The 27,634-nt window shown below is 42.5% G+C and overlaps 1 protein-coding gene across 9 annotated transcripts in view; it reads right to left on the reverse strand.

Moving 5' to 3' along the window:
- The window catches only part of mycbp2 (MYC binding protein 2), a 347,166-nt gene that overhangs the window by 104,361 nt on the left and 215,171 nt on the right, over positions 1–27,634 (reverse strand). For 7 of the 9 annotated variants that reach the window (XM_029703702.1, XM_029703703.1, XM_029703698.1 and 4 more), the window contains 12 exons: positions 18,964–19,064; positions 7,750–7,968; positions 7,304–7,526; positions 6,884–7,002; positions 6,521–6,608; positions 4,458–4,507; positions 2,453–2,625; positions 2,112–2,256; positions 1,467–1,676; positions 1,080–1,135; positions 733–848; positions 304–401 (listed from right to left, as the gene is read on the reverse strand). In XM_029703702.1, the coding sequence (XP_029559562.1) occupies positions 304–401; positions 733–848; positions 1,080–1,135; positions 1,467–1,676; positions 2,112–2,256; positions 2,453–2,625; positions 4,458–4,507; positions 6,521–6,608; positions 6,884–7,002; positions 7,304–7,526; positions 7,750–7,968; positions 18,964–19,064 (1,598 nt within the window). The remainder of the gene's footprint in view (positions 1–303; positions 402–732; positions 849–1,079; positions 1,136–1,466; positions 1,677–2,111; positions 2,257–2,452; positions 2,626–4,457; positions 4,508–6,520; positions 6,609–6,883; positions 7,003–7,303; positions 7,527–7,749; positions 7,969–18,963; positions 19,065–27,634) is intronic. The other 2 variants (XM_029703697.1, XM_029703701.1) reach the window with 2 other exon arrangements.

Here is a 27,634-nt window from a genome sequence, read left to right on the forward strand (position 1 = left end):
ACAGATACAGAACATGGTTTGTGACATACAACCCTCACACAACACAATTTTCTTCATTATTAATGTCCACACAGATAAGCACCAGTGAGAATGAGAGTGAGCAAGACGTGAAAACAATTATCCTATGGATTCTACCCAGACACTGACAACTTCTGGAGTAAACAACAGAGGACCCGATACAAACAGTAAATGAACACACAACAGACACTACTGGCTGTGACGGTGTGTTTCCAGGTTCTTTGGTCTGTTCTCAGATGAGTATGTGTTCTCAGGTGTGTGTGGGGTCAGGTGTGTCGGTCTCACCTTGCTAGGTTGGGGCTCGGCCTTGGGTTTAACCATCTGTGTGCCAGGTGGGATCATGCCTTTAGGAGGGTCTTTCACCTCCACCTCCAGACCAGCATCTAGTGGGTTAAACACACACATAGTCAACACTCAGCTAGCAGATAACTTTCATTAATATTAACAACTAATATATGCTGAATACATTGTACTAACTAATACATTTATTTTCTCTAATCTTAGACTAAACACAATACCAATGTACATTTGAGTGCTTGTGTCAAACTTTCAATTAACAGAAACTAAAAAATTACACGTTATGTTGACCTGACTTGAACTCTCTAATCCAATTTCAATAGAGGAAATGGGAACTGGAAATTTAATTTCTGTTCACTTATTACAATGAAATGACTGAATATAATTAGAAATGACCCCAACCCTGGTCTAGTTTACCGATCTCGATGCTGTCGATGGTGACGTGGATGGTATAGAGGCCCACAGCCCCGGGGGTCCAGTTGGCGCTGTAGGTCCCGTCTGTGTTGGCCCGGATCAACATGTTCTCACTGGGCCTGGCGGTGGAGAGAAACAGGGATGAAAACGTTTAAATCCAAATCCAAATCCACTTCGACCTCACTTCTCATGTCATCAAACCTAGGTTCAAATGGTGTACGAAAATGTATACACTCACTACTGTAAGTCGCTCTGGATAAGAGTGTCTGCTAAATGACTAAATTGTAAATGAGTTTGTTTACATTCAATTACTTTTGCTGCACTTGATTGAACTTTATCTCATCTATTACCTCTTTGGAGTGGGCGAAGCAAAGCGAAGCTCCTCGAACGAGTAATTCTCATAGGCCTGGACAAAGAGGACAAGCATGGTGTCAAAAACATAATACAGGTAGGTTACGCTCTAAAAACAAACAATTTCTCTATCATTTCACAAGGAAACACAGGTCTGGTGAGCAACAGCTTCACCTAGGTTCTGCCATGTTGCTTTCCCCTCCAGATCTAGAAGATATGTGGAGGGAGGTGAACAAGGGCCCAGGTAGAAAATAAACCAGTATTCTTCACATACAAGCTAATAAATTCATTTCAGTCCAATGCATAAAGATAAAACATTCATTTTAATATAAACATCTAAACAAATCTGTTTGATCTCTAAGGTCACAGGTTTATGGTTGCCCAACCTTCATCATTGTGATGGTGATGTAGCGCGCCTCCTTGACGATCATGGGCTCGTAAGTGGCGTCCAGCTTGGGCATGGGCAGGCCCCCAAAGGTCAGGTCAGCAGTGCCCGAGGAGGAGGGGTTGGCACTGCCTGGGAGACGCTGCAGCTTCCTCATGCACTCCTGCTGCATGGATTTCTTCTGGGAGACAGGCACCGCCTTCACCTCCACCTGGGGGAGAGGAGAGGGAGAGACATGGGATGCCTTCAACAAGGTGTAGAGTTCGCAAATGTTAGCGAACATATTCAATTTATGTTCACAATGAAAATCTGATAACATTACAGTGGATTAAAATCTGGTGAGGCTATCAGTGATCTAGCTACCAGCAACCAGTCATTTCCGATGGACACAAGGGGACACTCAATGACTTAATGGTCGGCAACTAGAGAGCTTGTGACCAGAGTTGAAAATGTCCCAAGTTAAAGCAAATTTCAGTGACTTGGTAGCCAGTCTGAATGGCAGGTTAGCTAACAGTCTGAATAGGTAGTGTGTGGCAAACATAAGTGTATGTTTTGGGTCTAATCTGTCACTACAAACAATCATGTGACGATGTAGGCTTTCTATGACATGAAGTAAGAACAGAACAGAACAATTCAAAACCCTGACCTTCATGTTGGGCACATGCACCACGTCTCCGTACTGGTCTTTGGTCAGGACGGCCACTGTAGTGGGCCAGCCGCAGCAGATGTCGTCCTTGTTCAGGATCAGAGACGTCTTCTGGGGGTCCGCGTATGAGTCCGGTTGCAGCCACCTGGGGGAGGGGTGGTACATTTCTTTATTCATCTATGTATTTACAACCTGGCCAAGAGACAAAGAAATGTACCACAAAGTGAGAATATTCATAACTGTTCTTCACAGCTTAGCTATGAGCTGAGCTTTGTTTCACGCAGTGTGTGTGTGTGTGTGCCTGGGTGTTTGTGTATACATGCCGTCTCCATCTCTCTCACCTGGCCAGGCGTCCTCCGCTGGAGTTCTGCTCGCAGGTGATTAAGTCCTCCAGGAAAGAGTGCTCGTTGGTCTGCAGGTGCAGGGGCAGGTTGCCCGCCAGAGCCTCCAGGATGCTGGGGGAGTGGGACAGGGCCAGCCCCTTGCCCAGCATACCTGAGTGGGCCTTACACACCTGGAGTGAGAGGGGGAGGGAAAGGGGGAAGGAGAGGGAAGTACAGTCTTGCTTTAAAGTATTAGAACCCTACAGGGCTGGTCATTAATTTGCTATAAATATTAAAATAAACCCCAATTTGTAATAAAGACATTCCAAGGAAATGACAGAAACAAAAACATATGATATATTTTCATTGTTTATTTAACAAATGTGGTTTATTTAACCGAAAGTCAGATTTGATGTGTGCAAAAATATGCGAACGCCAATAGTTTGAGGCACCGCCATCGGCAGCAATAACTTGGAGTAAACGTCTCCTATAGCCAGTAATTAGTCTCTGACATTTGTTTTGAGGGAACATAGCCAATTGAATGAGGTTTGAGGGGTGTCTGGCATGAACTGCCTGCTTCAGGTCCTGCCACATCTCGATTGGATTTAGGTCAGGACTTTGACATGGCCAATCCAAAACACAAATATTCTTTCTCCTGAGCCATTCTTTGGTAGATTTACTTGAATACTTTGGGTCGTTGTCTTGATGGAAGACCCATTTTCGACCCAGCTTTAGCTCCTTGACTGAAGGCCTGACGTTCTGTTCCAAAATCTCCTGGTATAACTCAGAATTCATGGTTCCCTTAATGATATGGAGTCGTCCAGGTCCAGAGGGGGAAAAGCAGCCCCGAATCTTGATATTCCCAGCACCATGCTTGACTATTATATTAATATTATTTTGGTGGTAGGCAGTGTTGGGTTATCGCAAAACGTAGCGGTGTTGATTGTGAACAAAAAGGTCAATTTTGGACTCATCGGTCCAGAGAATGGACTTCCAGAAACCTTCAGGTTTGTCCAGGTGGTGGCCTCCCGAGTGGCAAAATGGTCTAAAGCACTGCATCGCAGTGCTAGCTGTGCCAGTAGAGATTCTGGGTCCAGGCTCTGCTGCAGCCGGTCGCGACTGGGAGACCCATGGGGCGGCGCACAATTGGCCCAGCATCGTCCGGGTTAGGGGAATGTTTGGCCGGCAGGGATGTCCTTGTCCCATCGTGCACCCTCCCATGAATGGCATTTCGATTCAATGTTCTTCTTACTGTTGAAGCATGCACAGTTACCGGAGATGCAGCAATGGAGGTCTGCATCTCTGGATAAAAAAAGTGGGTTTTGACCTGATGTATTATTGTTCTTGTGGCTCTTGGGGATATTTTGGAAGGGAGTCCACTTCTAGGCCGAGTTGCTGTCATGTTAAATGCTCTCCATTTGTAAATTATTTGCCTCAGTGGACTGATGGAGCTCAAATCTTTTTGAGATTATTTTATAGCCTCTGCAGACTGTGCTCTCACTAGCCTTGTCCTGATGTCCTCTGAGATCTCCTTTACTCTCGGCATGTTGTGCTTTGTATTCACCTGGATGGGTAACACCAAACTGACCAAGTTTCTTATCTCTATTTATCAGAGTACCAGCCAAACTCTTACCTAAAGATCACTCCTTTGATTGGTTCATTTGGTACCCAATTATTAACCCACCTGATTCTACTTACTTGATTTAACCAATGCAACTTGATGTTCACTTATTTTTGAACCTGCAGTAATTCCTTTTTAATTTAGTTTTTCTACTACAGGCATGATTCCTCGACACCAACAAATGGTATTGGTAAATGTAAACCTGTTATGTCAGATCAAAAAGGCCGAAAGAAATCTGTTCACATACTTTCAAGCAGCACTGTATGTCATCGTTACATGCTGACAGAGGCTTGATGATAAGTTTGAGGGCTGGCCGTCTTTTTCATACCTCATGCTTACACACTTGAGAGCTTTAGTTATGTCACAATGTGATTATGAAAAAGTTAAATGGCATCAGAATACCTGGAGAGAGGCCTCTTCAACAATCTCAAGGTCCTCCTCAAGTTCATTCCCTGGAAAAAAAAGTACAGAGGATAAAATATGATATGTAATTTAGTGCAAATTATAATCATACATGCACATACAGTTGAAGTCGGAAGTTTACATACATCTTAGTCAAATACATTTAAACTCAGTTTTTCACAATTCCTTACATTTAATCAGAGTACAAATTCCCTGTCTTAGGTCAGTTAGGATCACCACTTTATTTTAAGAATGTGAAATGTCAGAATAATAGTAGAGAGAATGATTTATTTCAGCTTTAATTTCTTTCATCACATTCCCAGTGGGTCAGAAGTTAACCTACACTCAATTAGTATTTGGTAGCATTTCCTTTAAATTGTTTAACTTGGGTCAAACGTTTCGGGTAGCCTTCCACAAGCTTCCCACAATAAGTTGGGTGAATTTTGGTCCATTCCTCCTGACAGAGCTGGTGTAACTGAGTCAGGTTTGTAGGCCTCCTTGCTCGCACACACTTTTTCAGTTCTGCCCACAAATTTTCTATAGGATTGAGGTCAGGGCTTTGTGATGGCCACTCCAATGCCTTGACTTTGTTGTCCTTAAGCCATTTTGCCACAACTTTGGAAGTATGCTTTGTATTGTCCATTTGGAAGACCCATTTGCGACCAAGCTTTAACTTCCTGACTGAGGTCTTGAGATGTTGCTTCAATATATCCACATCATTTTACTTCCTCATGATGCCATATAGTTTGTGAAGTGCACCAGTCTATCCTGCAGCAAAGCACCCCCACAACATGATGCTGCCACCCCCGTGCTTCACGTTTGGGATGGTGTTCTTTGGCTTGCAAGCCTCCCCCTTATTCCTCCAAACATAACAATTGTCATGATGGCCAAACAGTTCCATTTTTGTTTCATCAGACCAGAGGACCGTAGTCTGGCTTTTTATGGCGGTTTTGGAGCAGTGGCTTCTTCCTTGCCGAGCGGCCTTTCAGATTATGTCGATATAGGACTCATTTTACTGTGTATATAGATACTTTTGTACCGGTTTCCTCCAGCATCTTCACAAGGTACTTTGCTGTTGTTCTGGGATTGATTTGCACTTTTCGCACCAAAGTACGTTTATCTCTAGGAGACAGAACGCGTCTCCTTCCTGAGCAGTATGACGGCTGCGTGGCCCCATGGTGTTTATACTTGCTTACTTTTGTTTGTACAGATGAATGTGGCACCTTCAGGCGTTTGGAAATTGCTCCCAAGGATGAACCAGACTTGTGGAGGAATTTTTACGAGGTCTTGGCTGATTTCTTTTGATTTTCCCATGATGTCAAGCAAAGAAGCACTGAGTTTGAAGGTAGGCCTTGAAATACATCCACAGGTACACTTCCAATTGACTCAAATTATGTCAATTAGCCTATCAGAAGCTTCTAAAGCCATGACATAATTTTCTGGAATTTTCAAAGCTGTTGAAAGGCACAGTCAACTTAGTGTACGTAAACTTCTGACCCACTGAAATTGTGATGCAGTGAATTATAGGTGAAATAATCGGTCTGTAAACAATTGTTGGAAAAATTACTTGTGTCATGCAAAGTAGATGTCCTAACCGACTTGCCCAAACTATAGTTTGTTAACAAGACATTTGTGGAGTGGTTGAAAAACGAGTTTTAATGACTCCCACCTAAGTAAATTTCCGACTTCAACTGTATACAGTTGCAGTCAAATATATTGGCACTACTTCTTCACAAAATAAGATTACATTGGAAAAAACATGTGGTGATCACAAGTGTATTTGTATGATTCACAACTGCACAGGACCAAGAAAAAAAAATGACATTTTCACTTCAAAGTCACAAAATGGCCTGAACTAAATTATGAACCAGTTTTGAAAAGAGAAAACAGAACATTCTGCTCCATTGTAGTGTAAAGGTGCAAATATATTTGACTGAAACTTCAATAATGAGAACAAGCACCTGGTACTTGTATTGAAAGAATATGAGTTGATACAGTACATTCTCAATATGAGTTCTCCTGTGTTACCCATCAGTTTTGCCATGTTCTATGATCTCCCTCACCTATAGGAAGAGTCAGATCCTTCTTCATGAGAGCAGCAGCACACACACTGCCCAAGTACGCCAACTCCTTCTCCAGCTGGATAATACCCTTAAACGTGCGCGCGCGCGCGCGCACACACACACACACACACACACACACACACACACCACACACACACACACACACACACACACACACACACACACACACACACACACACACACACACACACACACACACACACAGAGAGAGAGAGAAAGGTATCATTTGTGGTAAAAACATTTCTTTGACAACAAATGACAGTACAAGAATAGGAAAAGTGGGTAAATCTTGTTTTTGGGGAAACTACCCTTTTAACATAGTAAAACAAAGTTCCCCCTTACCTCATCTGGTCCAGGGTTGAATTCGTAACCCACGGCAACACACTTGAAGCCGTAGAAACAGGCCTTTTCGTCTTTTACGTAGTCAGAGGCAGTTTCTAAGGAGAACAGGGCCTCGTTTCCTGGGATCCCAAAGGAAGAACAGAAGGGTGATGCTGTGATATTGTAAGCAGGGAGGACAGGGGGACTACTTTATTGTAGGTCAGCTGAGATTAATTAATGTAGCTGTGGCAAGTGGCTTAGCAGAGCTGTCCATTGAAGAGATTGAGCTGCCCCGATCAATAACCTAACCTTTGAATGGTTCAAATGACTTGCGTGTCATTTGACTTAGCTAGTCGAATGCCTTCCTACTGAAACAAAATACCCTCACCCAGGGGGCAAATCTGTTTGAAGTCATTAAGCGTTGGACCGCTTTTATCTTACCTGGCAGCACTAGGACAGTGTTGGGCCAGCCATTGGAGCCAGAGATCTTCTTGAGCTCCACCCAGGTGTTGATGGTGTCGTGGGCCAGGGGCTTGGTGCTCAGGCTGGACAGGTGGAGCGAATGGCCTGGGATGAGCAAGCGGAGGACATCCTCTGGCTGGGCTGTGCCAGACTGGGGGTCAAACTCGATGGTGGTCCACCGCACGCAGTCTGGGAATGACACCTGAGGTGTAAAGGGGGGAGGATGGTTAAAGCCATGAAACAATTATGCATAGGAAGAGTAGCTGATGCTTCTGCAAAAGTTCATGGGGATCCAAATAAATAAAAAAATACATCCTGGTTCATATAATATGTCCAGTTCTGCTAGATATATACTTTTCTTTACCCTTGAACTAAGAATTCCTATGTTGGGAACAGTCCCACTTCACCGTGTGTGCGTGCTTTACCATATACTGTGTGACTCCGGCCTGCTTGTAAGGGTGGTCACTCTCTATCACAGCATAGTGACTGGAGGTGGTGCAAGCTGATAGGCCCTGCTCCAGCTGGTTGCCCGTGGTGCTGTCTGTTGATTGGTTGGGGTTGAAAGCCAGTGGGGCATACTTCTGGTTCAAAGCGGAGACAGCAGGAAGTAACTCCTGGACCAGACCAAAGACTTCCTCTGCGGCCTGATTGGGGAAAAAAACATGATAAAATGAATCATACTGGTTCCGTTTCCCTTAAAAGGTACACTTAGATGTTATTGTTATCTGTAAGCAGGAAGTTGACGCACTGTATGATCTTAAATCACGTTTACATCTAAACATATAGGGGTAATAGTAATGGGCACCTACATCTCTTGCTCTCCCCCTTTCAAATATACATTTTAAGAGTTATCAATGGCAAAACTTTATTAATGATAGCCAGGGATGTAGCAAAAAAACGATTGGTGGGTAAGAAAGGAAAAAGGCAGGAGACAAGTAAACATTCATGAAAAATAGCTACTTTTGCATTATAAGTGCATAATCGCTATTCATAAAATAAAATGGTGAGTAAACAGCATCGATACAGGTTTAGCCTACACTACATCACTGGTGCTGGCTTACTGATACGTCACCTTTTTTCATACATTTTTATGAAGATTTTTCTTTTATATATCTTTGCATATTTTTGTTTATTTATGGCTTTCTTATTCAGTGGCCTTCTAATGGTGGGCCACTTTCCAATTTAGTGAATATTATGATAGTCTTATTGGATTCGAGAGTTCTCAGATTCCAGTGTGTATTTTCCCTTTTGAGGAAGCATATGAATGAAGATTAACCTTTTCACGCATGAGTTCCAAATATCTCTATCCAGCATGAGTTCTTACGCGCAGTTCCACAATTATATTGTTACGCAACAGGTCAGTTAACATGCCCTGCCCTCAAACCAAGGCACGATGCTTGCTAATTATCTATAGGCTATGTTTCAACTTATCAATTGTACATGATTTTCTAACAACAGTTTGAAATGAGGTGTGTTAATTCACATAGAAGTAGTCCATTTCACAGTGGAGGACAATTTATGTTTGAGGCATGCAATGCTATTGTAAGGTGAGGATGAGCTGGACAAACTACTCTCTTCAATGAGAGCCCAAGCATTCCCCCAGGGTTCCCTCAGGTCAAGTATGCAGACATTTGCACATCTCCAGGCAGAACAGAACCTGCTCTAAAGTATTCCCCCTGGTTCATTTTCCAGCTGGCACCCGCATTGACGTCATTGTCGTTAAAATGTTCTATTAGCTCTGTAAAACAATGCTAATGCTGTCAAATAAGTATTAACCTGTTTTGTATTCTTTGAAGCTGCCCTGGCCTTCTAATTGCATTGGCTTGTGTATTCATTTGGCTTATTTAGCATAACTCTGCCCCTTTGAGGAGCTATTGAGCTCTTCAGTTATTATGTTACCTCATTGTAATATTGTTTAATTGCTATATGGTAATATTTTATTAGAATTACTAATAATTCTTCTTTATTGTGTACTTTCTGAAACCACAAGTCAGAAGTTTACATACACCTTAGCCAAATACATTTAAACTCAGTTTTTCACAATACCTGACATTTAACCCTAGTAAAAATTCCCTGTCTTTTTTTAACATTTCACCTTTATTTAACCAGGTAGGCCAGTTGAGAACAAGTTCTCATTTACAACTGCAACCTGGCCAAGATAAAGCAAAGCAGTGCGACACAAACACAGAGTTTCACATGGAATAAACAAACGTACAGTCAATAACACAATAGAAAAAAAAGTCTATATACAGTGTGTGCAAATGGCGTGAGGAGGTAAGGCAATAAAGAGGCCATAGTAGCGGAGTAATTACAATTTAGCAAATTAACACTGGAGTGATAGATGAGCAGATGATGATGTGCAAGTAGAAATACTGGTGTGCAAATGAGCAAAAAAGTTAATAAAAACAATATGGGGATGAGGTAGGTAGATTGGGTGGGCTATTAACAGATGTGCTGTGTACAGCTGCAGCAATCGGTTAGCTGCTCAGATAGCTGATGTTTAAAGTTAGTGCGGGAGATACAAGTCTCCAACTTCAGTGATTTTTGCAGTTTTTTCCAGTCATTGGCAGCAGAGAACTGGAAGGAAAGGTGGCCAAAGAGGTGTTGGCTTTGGCGATGACCAGTGAGATATACCTGCTGGAGCGCATGCTATGGTGACCAGTGAGCTTAGATAAGGCGGACCTTTACCTAGCAAAGACGTATGACCTGGAGCCAGTGGGTCTGGTGACGAATATGTAGCGAGGGCCAGCCGACGAGAGTATACAGGTCGCAGTGGTGGGTGGTATATGGGGCTTTGGTGACAAAACGGATGGCACTGTGATAGACTGCATCCAATTTGCTGAGTAGAGTGTTGGAGGCTATTTTGTAAATGACATCGCCGAAGTCGAGGATCGGTAGGATAGTCAGTTTTACAAGGGTATGTTTGGCGGTGTGAGTGAAAAGAGGCTTTGTTGCGAAATAGGAAGCCAATTCTAGATTTCATTTTGGATTGGAGATGCTTAATGTGAGTCTGGAAGGAGAGTTTACAGTCTAACCAGACACCTATTTGTAGCTGTCCACATATTCTAAGTCAGAACCGTCCAGGGTAGTGATGCTAGTCGGGCAGGCGGGTGCGGGCAGCGATCAGTTGAAGAGCATGCATTTAGTTTTACTAGTGTTTAAGAGCAGTTGGAGGCCACGGAAGGAGTGTTGTATGGCATTGAAGCTCGTTTGGACATTTGTTAACACAGTGTCCAAAGAAAGGCCAGATGTATACAGAATGGTGTCGTCTGCGTAGAGGTGGATCAGGGATCTCGGATGATACGAAAGAGGTTGAACAGACTGGTCCCGTGTGGCTCAGTTGGTAGAGCATGGTGTTTGCAACGCCAGGGTTGTGGGTTCGATTCCCACGGGGGACCAGTACGGAGAAGAAAAAAGAAATGTATGCATTCACTACTGTAAGTCGCTCTGGATAACAGCGTCTGCTAAATGACAAATGTAAAATGTAATGTAAATGTAATAGGGGTTGCCAACAGCGGATAATTTGAGAGAGGTCAGTTAGGATCAACACTTGTTTTTAAGAATGTGAAATGTCAGAATAATAGTAGAATCATTTCTTTCATCACATTCCCAGTGGGTCAGAAGTTTACATATACTCAATTGGTATTTGGTAGCATTGCCTTTAAATTGTTTAAATTAGGTCAAACGTTACGGGCAGCATTCCACAAGCTTCCCACAATAAGTTGGGTGAATTTTGGCCCATAGCTGGTGTAACTGAGTCAGGTTTGTAGGCCTCCTTGCTCACATACGCTTTTTCAGTTCTGACCCACATATTTGCTATAGGATTGAGGTCAGGGCTTTGTGATGGCTACTCCAATACCTTGACTTTGTTGTCCTTAAGCCATTTTGCCACAACTTTGGAAGTATGCTTGGGGTCATTGTCCTTTTGGAAGACCCATTTGCGACCAAGCTTTAACTTCCTAAAATTTGTGCGGCCTTTTAAGCATTCTAGAACCGTTAAATAGTTCAATAAAATAGTTACCACTGGGAATGTGATGAAAGAAATAAAAGCTGAAATAAGTCATTCTCTACTATTATTCTGACATTTCACATTCTTAAAATAAAGTGGTGACCCTAACTGACCTAAGACAATGCATTTTTATTAGGATTACATGTCAGGAATAGTGAAAAACTGAGTTTAAATGTATTTAGCGAAGGTGTATATAAACGTCCGACTTCAACTGTACATCCTTCCATATGGATTGTGGATCAATAACATGGGGTATCAGTCTACTCAGTGACACCCAGAGAACATTAGCATCGTAGCTCTTATTGTGGGACTCAAAGAACTGTGAATTGAGAAATGTACTGTCAACCTATGTGTATTGAATAGGGTTGTACCTTTTGGGGAAAATTCAGAGGTGGAAACTTTCCGTGGGAATTAACAGGAATATATGGGAATTAATGGAAATATATACAAACTATTATTAATACCATTTAAATGCAGATTTACCATATCTGGGGACAGAAACATAAACCTTTTACCTTATCATAAGTAGACATAATTGCAAATGATTAAATCCTTCCAATAAAAATAATTTAAAAAACGACTTAGTTATGAATTGAACTTTAATTAAATGAGTTGACTTTTCACATGGGATGATTTCACTGAACAAAAGGCAATATTGAATGATCCATCGCATCTCCCAAAAACATTTTCAACATACATCTGTAAAATGATAGTCTAGAAACTAAAGCTTTGCTTGTCTTCCTCTCAGGCTTCCATGTCTTCTCCCTGGACCTCCACAATGTCCACCTCTTGAACATCAGACTGAGGCCTCATCTTCACTGTCACTTTCCAACCTTGTTGAGGATGGTTCGTTGTTAGGTTCAAAAAGCCTCAAATTTGCCTGGATGGCCACCAATTTTTCAACCTGTTGCATGCTTTGGTGTGTGTGTTCCCAAACAATGACCAGTTGCGGTCTGTGGCGGCTGATGTTGGTGGGATTTGGAGGATGATGGAGGCAACAGGGGAAAGAGCCTCAGATCCACAAAATCCCTTCCACCAAGTGGCTGATGAGATATGTTGGCACGACTGCCATATTGCATCTCCATTCCAAAGCCCTTGCTTGGAAGTGTACTTCGCCAGACTGCCAAGAACCTTGCCCTCATCCAGGCCGAGGTGGCGAGACATGGTAGTGATGACACCATAGGCCTTGTTGATCTCTGCACCAGACAGGATGCTCTTGCCAGCATACTTGGGGTCCAACACGTACGCTGCGGCGTGTATGAGCTTCATGCCTAAGTCTTCACGCTTTTTGATGTATTTCAGAACTGCAGTTTCCTCTGCTTGGAGCAACAGTGAAGTGGGCAGGGCAGTACGGATTTCTTCTCTTACATCTGCAAGCAGAGTCTGAACGTCAGACAGGATGGCATTGTCTCCCTCAATCCGTGCAATGGCTACTGCTATAGGTTTCATGAGTTTCAGGCTGATTACCACTCTCTCCCAAAATACATGATCCAGGAGGATCCTCTTGATGGGGCAGTCCATATCGGCAGACTGTGATATGGCCATTTCTTGGAGACTCCTTCCCCTCCAGGAGACTGACAAACGTGATGGCAACACCACCCCAACGGGTGTTGCTGGGCAGCTTCAATGTGGTGCTCTTATTCTTCTCACTTTGCTTGGTGAGGTAGAGTGCTGCTAATAACTTGATGACCCTTCACATACCTAGCCATTTCCTTGGCTCTCTTGTAGAGTGTATCCATTGTTTTCAGTGGCATGATGTCCTTGAGGAGGAGATTCAATGCATGAGCAGCACAGCCAATGGGTGTGACATGAGTGTAGGACCTCTCCACTTTAGACCAATCAGCCTTCAAGTTCGCAGCATTGTCTGTCACCAATGCAAATACCTTCTGTGGTCCAAGATCATTGATGACTGCCTTCAGCTCATCTGCAATGTAGAGACCGGTGTGTCTGTTATCCTTTGTGTCTGTGCTCTTGTAGTTAATTATTCCTTGCCCACAAACATTTGACCACCCATCAGAGATGATTGCAATACAGTCTGCTTTCTCTATGATTTGCTTGACCTTCACTTGAACTCTGCATCCAGCAAATGAGTAGATAAAGCATGTCTGGTTGGAGGGGTGTATGCTGGGCAAAGAACATTCAGAAATCTCTTCCAATACACATTGCCTGTGAGCACCAGAGGTGAACCAGTTGCATACACAGCTCGAGCAAGACATTCATCAGCATTTCTGACTACATTCCTCCAGTCCCAAAAAAATATTATTCCAAGACGACCATGAGTTGTTGCTATCAATAAGGTGTCTGATTCATCATTTTCACCTCGAATAGAAGTAGAGGGACTTTTGTCAGAGGTTGCTTGTTCTGAGTGCTGAGGGAACTTTATGCACTTGGCCAGATGATTCAGTATCTTCGTTGCATTCTTCACATATGATTTGGCACAGTATTTTCAAATGTACACAGCTTTTCCTTCTACATTAGCTGCAGTGAAATGTCTCCACACATCAGATAGTGCCAGTGGCATGTTCCTGTAAAGATGAGTAAAAATAACCCAAATACAATTCCATGTACAGATAAATAGTTAAGCAGTTAGATTAAACAACTAATTTGTAAGATAAATGTTTTAAAATGAAACATGGAAACAGATGAATTAACACTTCTCAGTTAGCAGGCTTAAGCAAGCTAAAACCGACATGGTAGCAAAAACTAACTATCGGAAATCGTTAACAAGTTAGAAATGATTTAAAAACACACTTTGCTGTAAGCTACTATTTACTAGTTAACAAAAAATCATGTCATTTAAAATATATTCACCCCACCCAGTATTGTAATCAAAATTTACCAGAAAGCATGTAGTCCTTGGCTCAGACAGTGTAGTAGTGTGGACTCAATAGCATCTCATTAGTGTGCAAGATCTTGAGAATCAGCTGTACATGTGATGGAAGAATGCACTGTGCATGCAGAGTTGCAATTCCATTGAATTGGGGATAGTTGAACCAAAATATGCCACAATACCTAGACTTGCCTTATGTGTATCCCACAAAAAAGGTTCACTGTTATAAGTTAACTTTTTTGATGAATTTAACTAAAATTCTGGAAATTTACCCTAGTAACCCTAGTATTGAACACTATTGCCAATAAAAACAATACTGCGTGAATATTTTGGAGTCTGATAACTCTGAGGAGGACATTGGGAAATTATATCTTAGGTATTGAGTAGACTGATACCCCATTTCATTGATCCTCAATCCTTAGATAAAGCTGTACAGTGCAATATGAATGTCAATACACACAATAGTCTGACTGGGGAGGTGATTTCACAGTCACAGTCCCTCGATAAGAGCTACAATGCTAATATTTGCGTAAACTCTTCACAGTTGTGTTCTGTGGGTGTCACCAAGTAGACTGATACCCCATTTCATTGCTATATATATTGCCTATATATGGCATGATGCCACCAATTGTAACCTTCTGCATCACATTCAAAGAGGTACTTTTATTTTGAAGGCAAACGCCAAATTCCACTATTGTGCCTAATCCTTATTGTGGCACTAGCCAGATGAAGCTAGCTGGCTGCTTATAACATTACCTTTGGGCAACAGGGTTAAGTAGCTGGCTAGCTATTTATTTTCATGAACTGAAGTTCAATTTCTATAGGCGAACAACAAGTGGCTACCTAGCTAATACTTACTCGCAATAATTCCTAAATCATTGTTAAGAATAATGAAAATGACTGCAGTTTCTACTGGTCATTGTTTTCAGGCTGGTTGTATTGGTGCTAGCTTGGTACCAAACTAAAGCTAGCTAGCTACCCAGAAGTTGCGGTCGAACAAATAATGCTTTATTACCAACGCGGTATTATAAACACATCGCTCGTGGCCGGTGTTTGCAGACTTTTTTGTATAGCTTTGACAGTGCTACTGATAGTAGTGGTGGAGCTTGGCTTGCACGTGCAAATTCAAAACACACAACATTCTATAATAGAACTGTGCTATTTGACGTGTCAAATTAAAAGCTTATTTAATGCGTGAAATAGTGTTATTGTCAAATAGTGTAATTTGACGTGTATCTTTTTTGACACGCAAAGACCCAAGTGGCGTTCCATAGTAAAGTAAACTGCATTGTTACTCAGGCCCAGAAGCTAGGATATGCATATAATTGGTAGATATGGATAGAAATCACTCTAAAGTTTCCAAAACTGTTAAAATAATGTCTGTGAGTATAACAGAACTGATATGGCAGGCGAAAACCTGAGGAAAATCCATCCAGGAAGTGTGATTATTTTTATGTGGGTATTTTCAATTAAATGTCTATATTGTATCTAATGGGTTAGGACCCAGATTGCAGTTCCTATGGCTTCCACTAGATGTCAACAGTCTTTAGACATGGTTTCAGGCTTGTTTTCTGAAAAATGAAGAAGAATGAGACCTTTCTGTCAGTGGACTGAGGAAGAATGCAGAGCTGGTTTACACGCGTGACCGAGTGTGTGCCCTTCGTTGTTTTTCCTTTCTGTTGAATATGCTATTGTCCGGTTGAAATATTAGCGATTATTTAGACAATTGACAACCTGAGGATTAATTATAAACATCGTTTGACATGTTTCGATGAACTTTACCGGTACTATTAGAATGTATTCGTTTGTATGTTTTGACCACCTTTAAGCGTTTTTTGGGATATAAAGAGGGACTTTATCGCACAAAACAAACATTTATTGTGTAGCTGAGACTCTTGTGACTGCAACCATATAAAGATCTTCAATGGTAAGTGATTGATTTTATCGCTATTTCTGACTTTTGTAATTCCTTTACTTGGTTGTAAAATGTTTGTATGCTTTTGTAAGCGGGGCGCTGTCCTCAGATAATCCCATGGTATGCTTTCGCTGTAAAGCATTTTTGAAATCTGACAAAGCGGCTGGATTAACCGGTTTGGGATATTTGTAAGTCGCTCTGGATAAGAGCGTCTGCTAAATGACTTAAATGTAAATGCAATTCAGAAATCGTATTTTTTTGAAAATCTGTTCATTGCTAATGCATCCGCGAAGTTGGACGCACCTCTGATGTCAACAGGGGTAGAAAAACAATGTATGCTTCAATAGTCTGTTTTGACAGCCTTAATGACATATTTCTGTGAGAAAATAAGTGCGCAGCACTGACTGAGTGTGTCTTCATTGGGAAATGGTGATCAAATAATTGAAAAACCTGCCCTGTATTCACTTTATAATGCCTATTGTTTATGATGCAATGATAATCTGTGTTTAAGCCCTTACCCGTGTCCAGCAAGTGATGCAACATTCTAAGGATAGTGTTAAATCTATATATATATCTATCTATATGCTTGCTTTTTGGGATTTTAGGCTGTATAAGCACTTCGTGACATCTGCTGATGTAAAAAGGGCTTTATAAATACATTTGATTTGCAGGAAAACAGGTTTGGAATGCAAATGGTTCCTGCTGAAAAGAGAAGACTAATACGTATGCTGTTGGCTACCAAAATATTTGATCAACTTCCAAATATTATGTTTCAAAGTAAAATAACAGAGAGATAGGCTTCTGGCACAAATGCATCGGCCATCAATGGCAAGTGAGCTGCACATCATTGGGTGAGCATTTTTAGGACTATAATTTCCTCCTCAAATGATGGATTCAAGACAAGGTCGTTTTTATTGATCTCAGATTCTCAGTGTCAAAGTAGCCTATCATTTCAATAAAAAAATATTCTGACAAAGTCTACAGTCATGCAAAATGATTAGAATTGCTAAATGTTCCTAGGCCACTAAAATCTTCCCCCCCATGTGTGCAACTTCTTAGTGCCTCTACTCTACTTCTCTATGCCACTATGTAAATGTGATATGCATGCAATGCTTTATTATAATTTATATTTTTTATGTATGCGTTCTGGTACCTCAGAAATAGGTCTTTTTGTTCCGGCATCTCCCGATTTACAAATTAAGCAATGTATGACGTAATCATATTGGATGATAAATAACAGCTATTGCAGCTATCTACTAAAGCGCGAGTCGTTGGTTGGTTGTTGGTTGGTTGCAGTCTCTCCCGCAGCACAGACCCTGCTAGAGCAGGAACCTCTCCCTTTATCAGCGGTGGATAATAAAACAGCTTAAAAATGTACTTTTCTGCTGCTTCCCTCGGACCGGGGTCTATACAGAAGGGGTCTAGTTATTCTCGGGCCCTTTCAGAACGAGTCTCTATATTAATTTGTTTATGCATTTTGGGTGTGGGTGGGAAAGCCCCAGGTCCATTTTGAAACGGGTGTAACATTTTGGATCCGTGAAGACCTCTATAAAGTAGCTTAAAAATATACTTTTCTGCTGCTTCCATCACTTGGATCGGACCAGGTCTGGATCCGACCAAGTCTATACGGAACGGGTCTAGTTGTCCTCGGGTCCATTTGGAACGGGTCTCTATATTAAGAAAATGTATTTATGCATATCGGGTCAAGGTGGGAAAGCCCCAGGTCCATTTCGTAACGGGTCCAACTATTTTGGACAAGTGAAGCCCTGTTGTGTAAATGCCAGGCCCTGGGCTCCATCCAAAATGACCCCAAGCCCGATAACCAGGACATGCATATGCTGAATGAGGAGATGGGGGGCCATGGAGAAGGAGCACAGCGACTTGCAGCTGCACATTTCCCGAACTGGTGGTGTGAGAACCTGGGGTACTGGAGGACCCTCATCACCAGGGCTGAGAAGAAGATGACGTTACTTCATCAGTGTGAGCCTCCTGCAAAGGTATGACTTTGAGAACAGCCGGAAGAGCATAACCAGGTAGCTCACAGGTTTTCAGGCACTGCACAGGAAGATTCCCAACTTTTTCCCCTCCTTGAAAAGTCCGCCTGCCCTCCATCAGTAAACTGCCATTCAAATCTGTTGACCAAATGTTCCTTAAGAAGTAAAAAAAATCAGCACAATGCCAAAATGCTGACCGACGAGCGGATGTGTCAGAACAAGGCACTCTATGCCTTCCTTAGCCCCTCTCCGGAGCACCTGAAGGTCACTTCCTGAAGACGATGACTGCCCGGAGACTTCTCCTACCAAGAGGAGATTGAGGATGACAGTGACCTGTCTGACTATGAGGATGAGACGGATAGGAAGAGCGGGGCACAACCCTGCTTCATTCTCATAGGGGAGATCTTTGAGCACAGAGGCATGTTCAAGAGGGTTCGGAAAACACTCATTGGAGAGAGCCCAACAGAAGGTACTCAACAACATTCCAGATGAACTACAGAAAGCGTGGTACAGCAGAAAGCCAGATATGGTAGCCTCAATGTCTTCAACACACTTCAGGACACCAGTGCCAACAAGCGTCTCACTTAGATCCTCCTGGAAAGGTTCCTCAAAGAGCTATGTCCAGAGCTCAATGTGGAGATGGTCCAGATCTGAGTCATGTCACCCCAGGAAAGCACCACCTTGTTATGTGTGATTATTGACAGTCGTTTTGGGTTTGCTTTGACCATTGATAAACAAAAAGCTAGCTTCAAAAAGAGTGCTAGGCTGGATCAATGTGCTTCATCTAGAAATAAAAAAAAAAACCTTGCTCTCACCTTGGGGACCTTTGACGAGATATAGCAGTAAAATAAATGTAAAGCCAATTTTACAGATATTTTTACCACATCTCACCTTGGGTACTGAGGCAGCCACAGGGCCGATGTAGGCCAGGATGAGGGGGAGCAGCATGGAGAACAGGCTGGAAGAACTCAGCAGCTCAGGGACGTCCTCTGCTTCAGACAGGAGCACAGGTTTTAATAACAAAGACATATAGGGCTGGTTTTCTTTTTGTTTTAAACATTATTTATACAGGGATTCCCAGTTGAGAGCAGTCTCTTTTTCAATGGTGCCCTGTGTTACAAAAATCAACAATTCAAACAGATACAATTACATACAGAGCAGAAATGACATACAGAGCAGAATTATTATATTTTACAAGTGCAGTCCACAATGAATATGTCCTGTATTAAAGTCTTATAGTGACCTAATGAAACCAGGTCTAATATATCCAGCTGGAGGTCATTCCAGGAATGAGGAGCACAATAACTAGTCGGTTATCTGCTGAAACAAATGCAACGGTCATGATTAACGAATTACAGGTTCATTTGAATAATGTAGTGGAATTAAATTGGCACATGTATTTTTGTTTATTTGCTGTATTACATGTATCACATGTACGCCGCACAAAGAGCCTATAGTTTGACTGGAATATCATCTGTCGGGCAGCGAGAGTGTGCAGCTCAAACAGCTGGTTGCTGAGTGGAGTGAAACTTCCGTAACCCCGGTTCTCTGATATTAAGAGTTTGACATCTCACTAGTGGAATTCACCAGAATCTCCTTAGTAGCTCAAACAAATCATATACGTCTGTCAGAGACAGACAGATCGATGGTGTATGAGGGAGCCCCTCCCCTCATACTAAAGAGCCACCCACCTGCCCTCTGATAATTCACAAGCACGCCGAACTTCCTCACAATCTTCCGAATATGGGAATGTGGTAAAATGTCTCACTCATAATATTAGAGAACCTGGGTTACGCAAGTCACTTTACCCCTACCTACAGTTGAAGTCAGACGTTTACATACACTTAGGTTGGAGTCATTAAAACTCGTTTTTCAACCAGTCCACAAATTTCTTGTTAACAAACTATAGTTTTGGCAAGTCGGTTAGAACATCTGTGTGCATGACAAGTAATTTTTCCAACAATTGTTTACAGACAGATTATTTCACTGTATCACAATTCCAGTGGGTCAGAAGTTTACATACACTAAGTTGATTGAGCCTTTATACAGCTTGGAAAATTCCAGAAAATGTCATGGTTTTAGAGGCTACTGTACGTAAACGTCTGACCCACTGTGTCACGACTTCCGCCGAAGTCGGTCCTTGTTCAGGCGGCGTTCGGCGGTCGACGTCACCGGCTTTCTAGCCACCGCCGATCCACTTTTCAATTTCCATTTGTTCTCTTTGTCTTACACACCTGGCTTCACTCAACCAATTACTTGTTTATTATTTAACCCTCTGTTCCCCATGTTGTGTTTGTGAGTGATTGTTTATTTGTAATTCGGTCCGTCTTTGTGGGCTCGTGATGTTACTTTGTAAATTTGTCTTTTTGAGTAAAGTACGTTGATTACTCATATCTGCTGTCCTGCGCCTGACTCTCTACACCGGCTACACACAGGACCCAGGTGTAAATGTATTTGGCTAAGGCGTACGTAAACTTCCGAATTCAACTGTATATGTACAGTACATAAATCAATAACATCGTACCCCGGCACATCAACTCAGAACTGGTACTCCCTGTCCACAGACATGTTACCGGTACTTAAGCTCTGATGAAGGCCGTGAAGCCGATGCATAAGCTTATTAAAGTTCAGTGATACTATCAAGAGCAGTGTGCGGTTTCCTTTTCCCCCTCATCTTGTTCAACTGTTACCATGCACCTGCAAAAGAGATAGCTCAGATGTACGAGTGCCTTTTGAATTTTACATAGACCTTAGCAAAATACATTTAACCTCTTATGGCTAGGGGGCAGTATTTTCACGGCTGGATAAAAAACGTACCCGATTTAATCTGATTATTAGTCCTGCCCAGAAACTAGAATATGCATATAATTATTAGCTTTGGATAGAAAACACTCCAAAGTTTCTAAAACTTTTGAATGGTGTCTGTGAGTATAACAGAACTCATTTGGCAGGACAAAACCTGAGAAGATTCTGTTCAGGAAGTACCCTGTCTGACCATTTCTTCCCCTTGTTGATTCTCTCTATCTATTACAAGGGATCTCTGCTGTTACGTGACACTTCCCACGTCTCCAATGGGCTCTCAGAGCCCGGGAAAAACCTGAATGACGTAATTCAAAGCCCTGGCTGAAACACACGAGAGCTTTTGCTAAATGGTCTATCAGAGGACAAAGGCTTAGGCGCGTGACCTGCCTGCCCCCGCCTTTCGGTTTTTCCCTCTGTTTACAGACACGCAGATTCCCGGTCGGAATATTATCGCTTTTTCTACGAGATAAATTGCATAAAAATTGATTTTAAACAGCGGTTGACATGCTTCGAAGTACGGTAATGGAATATTTAGAAATTTTTTGTCACGTTATGCGCCATGCGCACGACCGTGATTTACCATTCGGATAGTGTCTAGAACTCACGAACAAAACGTCGCTGATGGAACATAACGATGGATTATTTGGGACCAAACCAACATTTGTTATTGAAGTAGAAGTCCTGGGAGTGCATTCTGACGAAGAACAGGAAAGGTAAGACCATTTTTCTTATAGGAAATGTGATTTTGGTGAAGGCTAAACTGGGTGGGTGTCTAAATAGCTAGCCCGTGATGGCTGGGCTATGTACTTAGAATATTGCAAAATGTGCTTCAGCCGAAAAGCTATTTTAAAATCGGACATATCGAGTGCAGAGAGGAGTTCTGTATCTATAATTCTTAAAATAATTGTTATGCTTTTTGTGAACGTTTATCGTGAGTAATTTAGTAAATTGTTAGTAAATTCCCCAGAAGTTTGCGGGGGGTATGCTAATTCTGAACGTCACATGCTAATGTAAAAAGCTGGTTTTTGATATAAATATGAACTTGATTGAACAGACATGCATGTATTGTATAACATAATGTCCTAGGTGTGACATCTGATGAAGATCATCAAAGGTTAGTGCTGCATTTAGCTGTGGTTTGGGTTTTTGTGACATTATATGCTAGCTTGAAAAATGGGTGTCTGATTATTTCTGGCTGGGTACTCTGCTGACATAATCTAATGTTTTGCTTTCGCTGTGAAGCCTTTTTGAAATCGGACAGTGTGGTTAGATTAACGAGAGTCTTGTCTTTAAATAGCTGTAAAAGAGTCATATGTTTGAAAAATTGAAGTTTTCGGATTTTAGAGGAATTTGTATTTCGCGCCACGCCCATCATTGGATATTGGAGCAGACGTTCCGCTAGCGGAACATCTAGATGTATGAGGTTAACCTGTTGGGGATAGGGGGCAGTATTTGCACAGCCGGATAAAAAACGTACCCGATTTAATCTGGTTACTACTCCTGCCCAGTAACTAGAATATGCATATAATTGTTTGATTTGGATAGAAAACACCCTAAAGTTTCTAAAACTGTTTGAATGGTATCTGTGAGTATAACAGAACTCATTTGGCAGGCCAAAACCTGAGAAGATTCCAAACAGGAAGCGCTCTCTCTGACTATTTATTGGCCTTCTTGATCATCTCTATCCAAAACAGGGGATCTCTGGCATAACGTGACATTTTCTAACGCTCCCATAGGCTCTCAGAAGGCGCCAGAACGTTGAATGGTGACTTTGCAGGCCATGGCTGAAAAACAGTAGCGCATTTGGATAGTGGTCGATCTGAGAACAATGAGACTGGGGCGCGTGCACGAGCCGACACCATGTTTTTTATTTTTTCAGTCTTTGAACGAAAACAGGGTTTCCCGGTCGGAATATTATCGCTTTTTTTATGATTTTAAACAGCGTTTGACATGCTTCGAAGTACGGTAATAGAATATTTTTTTGTCACGAAACGCGTCGGGCGCGTCACCCTTCTTTACCCTTGGATAGTGTCTTGAACGCACAAACAAAACGCCGCTATTTGGATATAACTATGGATTATTTGGAACCAAACCAACATTTGTTATTGAAGTAGAAGTCCTGGGAGTGCATTCTGACGAAGAACAGCAAAGGTAATCCAATTTTTGTTATAGTAAATCTGAGTTTGGTGAGTACCACACTTGGTGGGTGTCAAAATAGCCCGGCCATCACGGGCTAGCTATCTACTCAGAATATTGCAAAATGTGCTTTCACCGAAAAGCTATTTTAAAATTGGACACCGCGATTGCATAAAGGAGTTCTGTATCTATAATTCTTAAAATAATTGTTATGTTTTTTGTGAACGTTTATCGTGAGTAATTTAGTAAATTCACCGGAAGTGTTCGGTGGGAATGCTAGTCACATGCTACTCACATGCTAATGTAAAAAGCTGGTTTTTGATATAAATATGAACATGATTGAACAAAACATGCATGTAATTTATAACATAATGTCCTAGGAGTGTCATCTGATGAAGATCATCAAAGGTTAGTGCTGGATTTAGCTGTGGTTTTGGTTTTTGTGACATTATATGCTAGCTTGAAAAATGGGTGTCTGATTATTTCTGGCTGGGTACTCTGCTGACATAATCTAATGTTTTGCTTTCGTTGTAAAGCCTTTTTGAAATCGGACAGTGTGGTTAGATTAACGAGGGTCTTGTCTTTAAAATGGTGTAAAATAGTCATATGTTTGAAAAATTGAAGTTTGGGGATTTTTGAGGAATTTGTAAGTGTCCCACCTAGCCCATAGAGGTTAAGAATGTGAAATGTCAGAATAATAGTACAGAGAATTATTTATTTCAACTTTTATTTATTTCATCACATTCCCAGTGGGTCAGAAGTTTACATACACTCAATTAGTATTTGGTAGCATTATCTTTAAATTGTTTAACTTGGGTCAAACGTTGGGTAGCCTTCCACAAGCTTCCCACAATAAGTTGGGTGAATTTTGGCCCATTCCTCCTGACAGAGCTGGTGTAACTGAGTCAGGTTTGTAGGCCTCCTTACTCGCACATGCTTTTTCAGTTCTGCCCACACATTTTCTATAGGTTAGAGGTAAGGGCTTTGTGTTGGCCACTCCAATGCCTTGACTTTGTTGACCTTAAGTCATTTTGCCACAACTTTGGAAGTATGCATGGGGTCATTGTCCATTTGGAAGACCCATTTGCGACCAAGCTTTAACTTCCTGACTGTGTCTTGAGATGTGTCATGTCTTGAGATGTTGCTTCAATATATCCACATAATTTGACTTCCTCATGATGCCATCTATTTTGTGAAGTGCACCAGTCCATCCTGCAGCAAAGCACCCCCATAACATGACGCTGCCACCCCCGTGCTTCACGGTTGGGATGGTGTTATTCGGCTTGCAAGCCTCCCCCTTTTTTCTCCAAACATAACAATGGTCATTATGGCCAAACAGTTCCATTTTTGTTTCATCAGACCAGAGGACGTTTCTCCAAAAAGTATGATCTTTATCCCCATGTGCAGTTGCAAACCGTAGTCTGGCTTTTTTTAATGGCAGTTTTGGAGCAGTGGCTTCTTTCATGCTGAGTGGCCTTTCAGGTTATGTCGATATAGGACTCGTTATACTGTGGGTATAGATACTTCTGTACCTGTTTGCTCCAGCATCTTCAAAGTCCGTTGCTGTTGTTCTGGGATTGATTTTTACTTTTCGCACCAAAGTATGTTCATCTCTAGGAGACGGAATGCGTCTCCTTCCTGAGTGGTATGACGGCTGCGTGGTCCCATGGTGTTTATACGTACTATTGTTTGACTCAATTGACTCAAATTATGTCAATTAACCTATCATAAGCTTCTAAAGCCATGACAATTTTCTGGAATTGTCCAAGCTGTTTAAAGGCACAGTCAACTTAGTGTATGTAAACCTCTGACCCACTGGAATTGTGATACAGTGAATTATAAGTGAAATAATCTGTCTGTAAACAATTGTTGGAAAAATGAATTGTGTCATGCACAAAGTCGATGTCCTTACCGACTTCGTTTGTTAACAAGACATTTGTGGAGTGGTTGGAGTTTTAATGTCTCCAACATAAGTATGTAAACTTCCGACTTCAACTGTATGCATTGGGGCAGGCAGCGTTCTCCTGGCATCCGCCAAACCCATATTTGTCCATCAGACTGCCAGATGGTGAAGTGTGATTAATCATTCCAGAGAAAGCATTTCCACTGCTCCAGAGTCCGTGGAGAGCGTTACACCACTCCAGCCGACGCTTTGGCATTGCAAATACTGATCTTAGGCTTGCGTGCGGCTGTTCGGCCATGGAATCCCATTTCATGAAGCGCCAGACAATCAGTTATTGTACTGATGTTGCTCTCAGAGGCAGTTTGGAACTCGGTAGCGAGTGTTGCAAAAGAGGACAGACAATTTCTACGCGCTACGCAGTTCAGCACTCGGCGGTCCAGTTCTGTGAGCTTGTGTGGCTTACCACTTCGTGGCTGAGCTGTTGTTGCTCCAAGACATTTCCACTTCACAATAACAACACTTACAGATGACCGGGGCAGGTGTGTCCAGAAATTTGACGAACTGACTTGTTGGAAAGGTGGCACCCTATGACAGTGACACGGTAGAAGTCACTGAGCGCTTCAGTAAGGCCATTCTACTGCCAATGTTTGACAATGGAGATTGCATGGCTGTGTGCTCAATTTTATACACATGTCAACAATGGGTGTGGCTGAAATAGCAGAACCAACTAATTTGAAGGGGTGTCCACATGATTGGCGCTTATGGACAACTAGGCGTGCTCTGCTCCACAGAATAATCCTGATGGATAGTCTGTAAGTGCAGGGGCGAGTGCCACCCTGGCGGTTGATGTACACCACTACAGTGGTATTGCCCATTCTGATCAAAATGTGGCAATTCTGAAGGTATATTATGTAAGCAATGTGGATTTGTGGGTCCATACACCATTTATTGCATCTCCCTTGTGAACTACACCCCAGCCCGTGAGTGAGGCATTTGTCGTTACCACTTTACTCATTGCCACTACCCCTACGGGAGTGCCAGGAACAAATCAGGCTGCTCTTCCAGTGACGGAGAGCCGAGAGACATGCATAAAGTCACCTCTATCTGGCGATTGAGGTGAGGCCGTATACACAGGCTTGCTGTTTGGGGTTTTAGGCTGGGTTTCTGTATAGCAATTTGTGACATCAGACTTTATAAATACATTTGATTGATTGATTGGTAAAACAGCCAGCGCTGGAAGTCTCTCATTCACAGTGGGCCAAGAGGTATTACTGAGATGGTGGATGCCATCAACCCCATTACTCAGAAGCACATCCTGATAGGAGTGAGAATCAAGCATTACGCCTAGGCATTCAATTCTCTGTGTTGGCACCAAACAGCTCTTTTTTGATTGATCTTGAACCGGAGAGGTGGGTTACAAGAGAAGTTGTGTACCATTTGCAACCAGGACAGGGAGCAAAGCAGGTAATTGTCTATGTAGGCGGAGACTCTAATCCCCTTGTTTCTCAGGGGTGGGAGTGTTGCCTCTACACAATGTTCGGGGAGCTAGCGCTAGCCCGAATGGGACAGCAATATATTTGTAGGCTGTGCCTTGAAAAGCAAACCTGAGAAACCTCTGGTGTGCTGGTAGGGTGCTTATGTGAAAATAAGCATCCTGCAAGTCGACTGTGCTCCATCTGAGAGGAGGCAGACCAGAACACGAAGAAGCGCCCCTAGGTCAGGCTCACCTTCGTCCCTGCAGGGGAAACGGGTGGGACCTCGATGTGGCTGCAGCGAAGGACTGTGTTCCCCACTGTCAGCCCTTGTTGGGGGATCCAAACTGTGGGGACGATAAACACTGTGTCACTGAGGGCCTCCCGCGGAAACCCCTGGTGCCAGCAGTTGCCCTCTCCCTGCCACGAGATCCTGGCTTGTGGAAGGGATAAGCTGGGTTCGCCCTCCTTCTTTCAAATTTCGCAATTCTGCAGCATGGCGGAGACAGCCGGCCCAAACAGTTCCGTGAGCGTGACAGGGAAACCTGCTCTCTGTCCGACAGGCTGGACAGGTTGAGCCACAGGGCTCTCTCCCCTACCACCACAAGGCTCATGGCTCGGAGGTTGAGGTCTGTGATGACACAGATCTCAACCCAAAGTTCTGTGTAAGGCTTGCCAATCGATTGTAGATGCCAATCGAGTGCATCTTCAACATCAAATCGGCCTGGTAAGACCGTAGTAGGGAGGTTACATTCAACGCCCGTAGAGAATGTGCGGCAGACACGTAGACCTTTTGGTACATAGACGCGGCCCGCCTTACCAGGGATAGAAGTGTCTGTAATTCCCTGTCAAAATAAAGGTTAAATGTGTGCGCTTTGGGGACCTTTAACAGCATGTGACTGGCAGAACAGGTGTTGTAGGTGGGAGATGAGGGCTGCAGTAGATATCTCAGATAGGGGGGAGTGAGGCCTAAGAGGGTTTTATAAATAAGCATCATGACGGGTATACAGAGATGACCAGTTTACAGAGGAGTATAAAGTGCAGTGATGTGTCCTATAAGGAGCATTCGTGGCAAATCTGATGGCCAAATGGTAAAGAACATCTAGCCGCTGGAGAGCACCCTTAACAGCTGATCTATAAATTACGTCTGCGCAATCTAGCATGGGTAGGATGGTCATCTGAATCAGGGTTAGTTTGGCAGCTGGGGTGAAAGAGGAGCGATTTATGATAGAGGAAACCACGTCTAGAT

The sequence above is a fragment of the Salmo trutta genome, chromosome 20, assembly GCF_901001165.1.
Source record: "Salmo trutta chromosome 20, fSalTru1.1, whole genome shotgun sequence".
Classification (NCBI taxonomy): Eukaryota; Metazoa; Chordata; class Actinopteri; order Salmoniformes; family Salmonidae; genus Salmo; species Salmo trutta.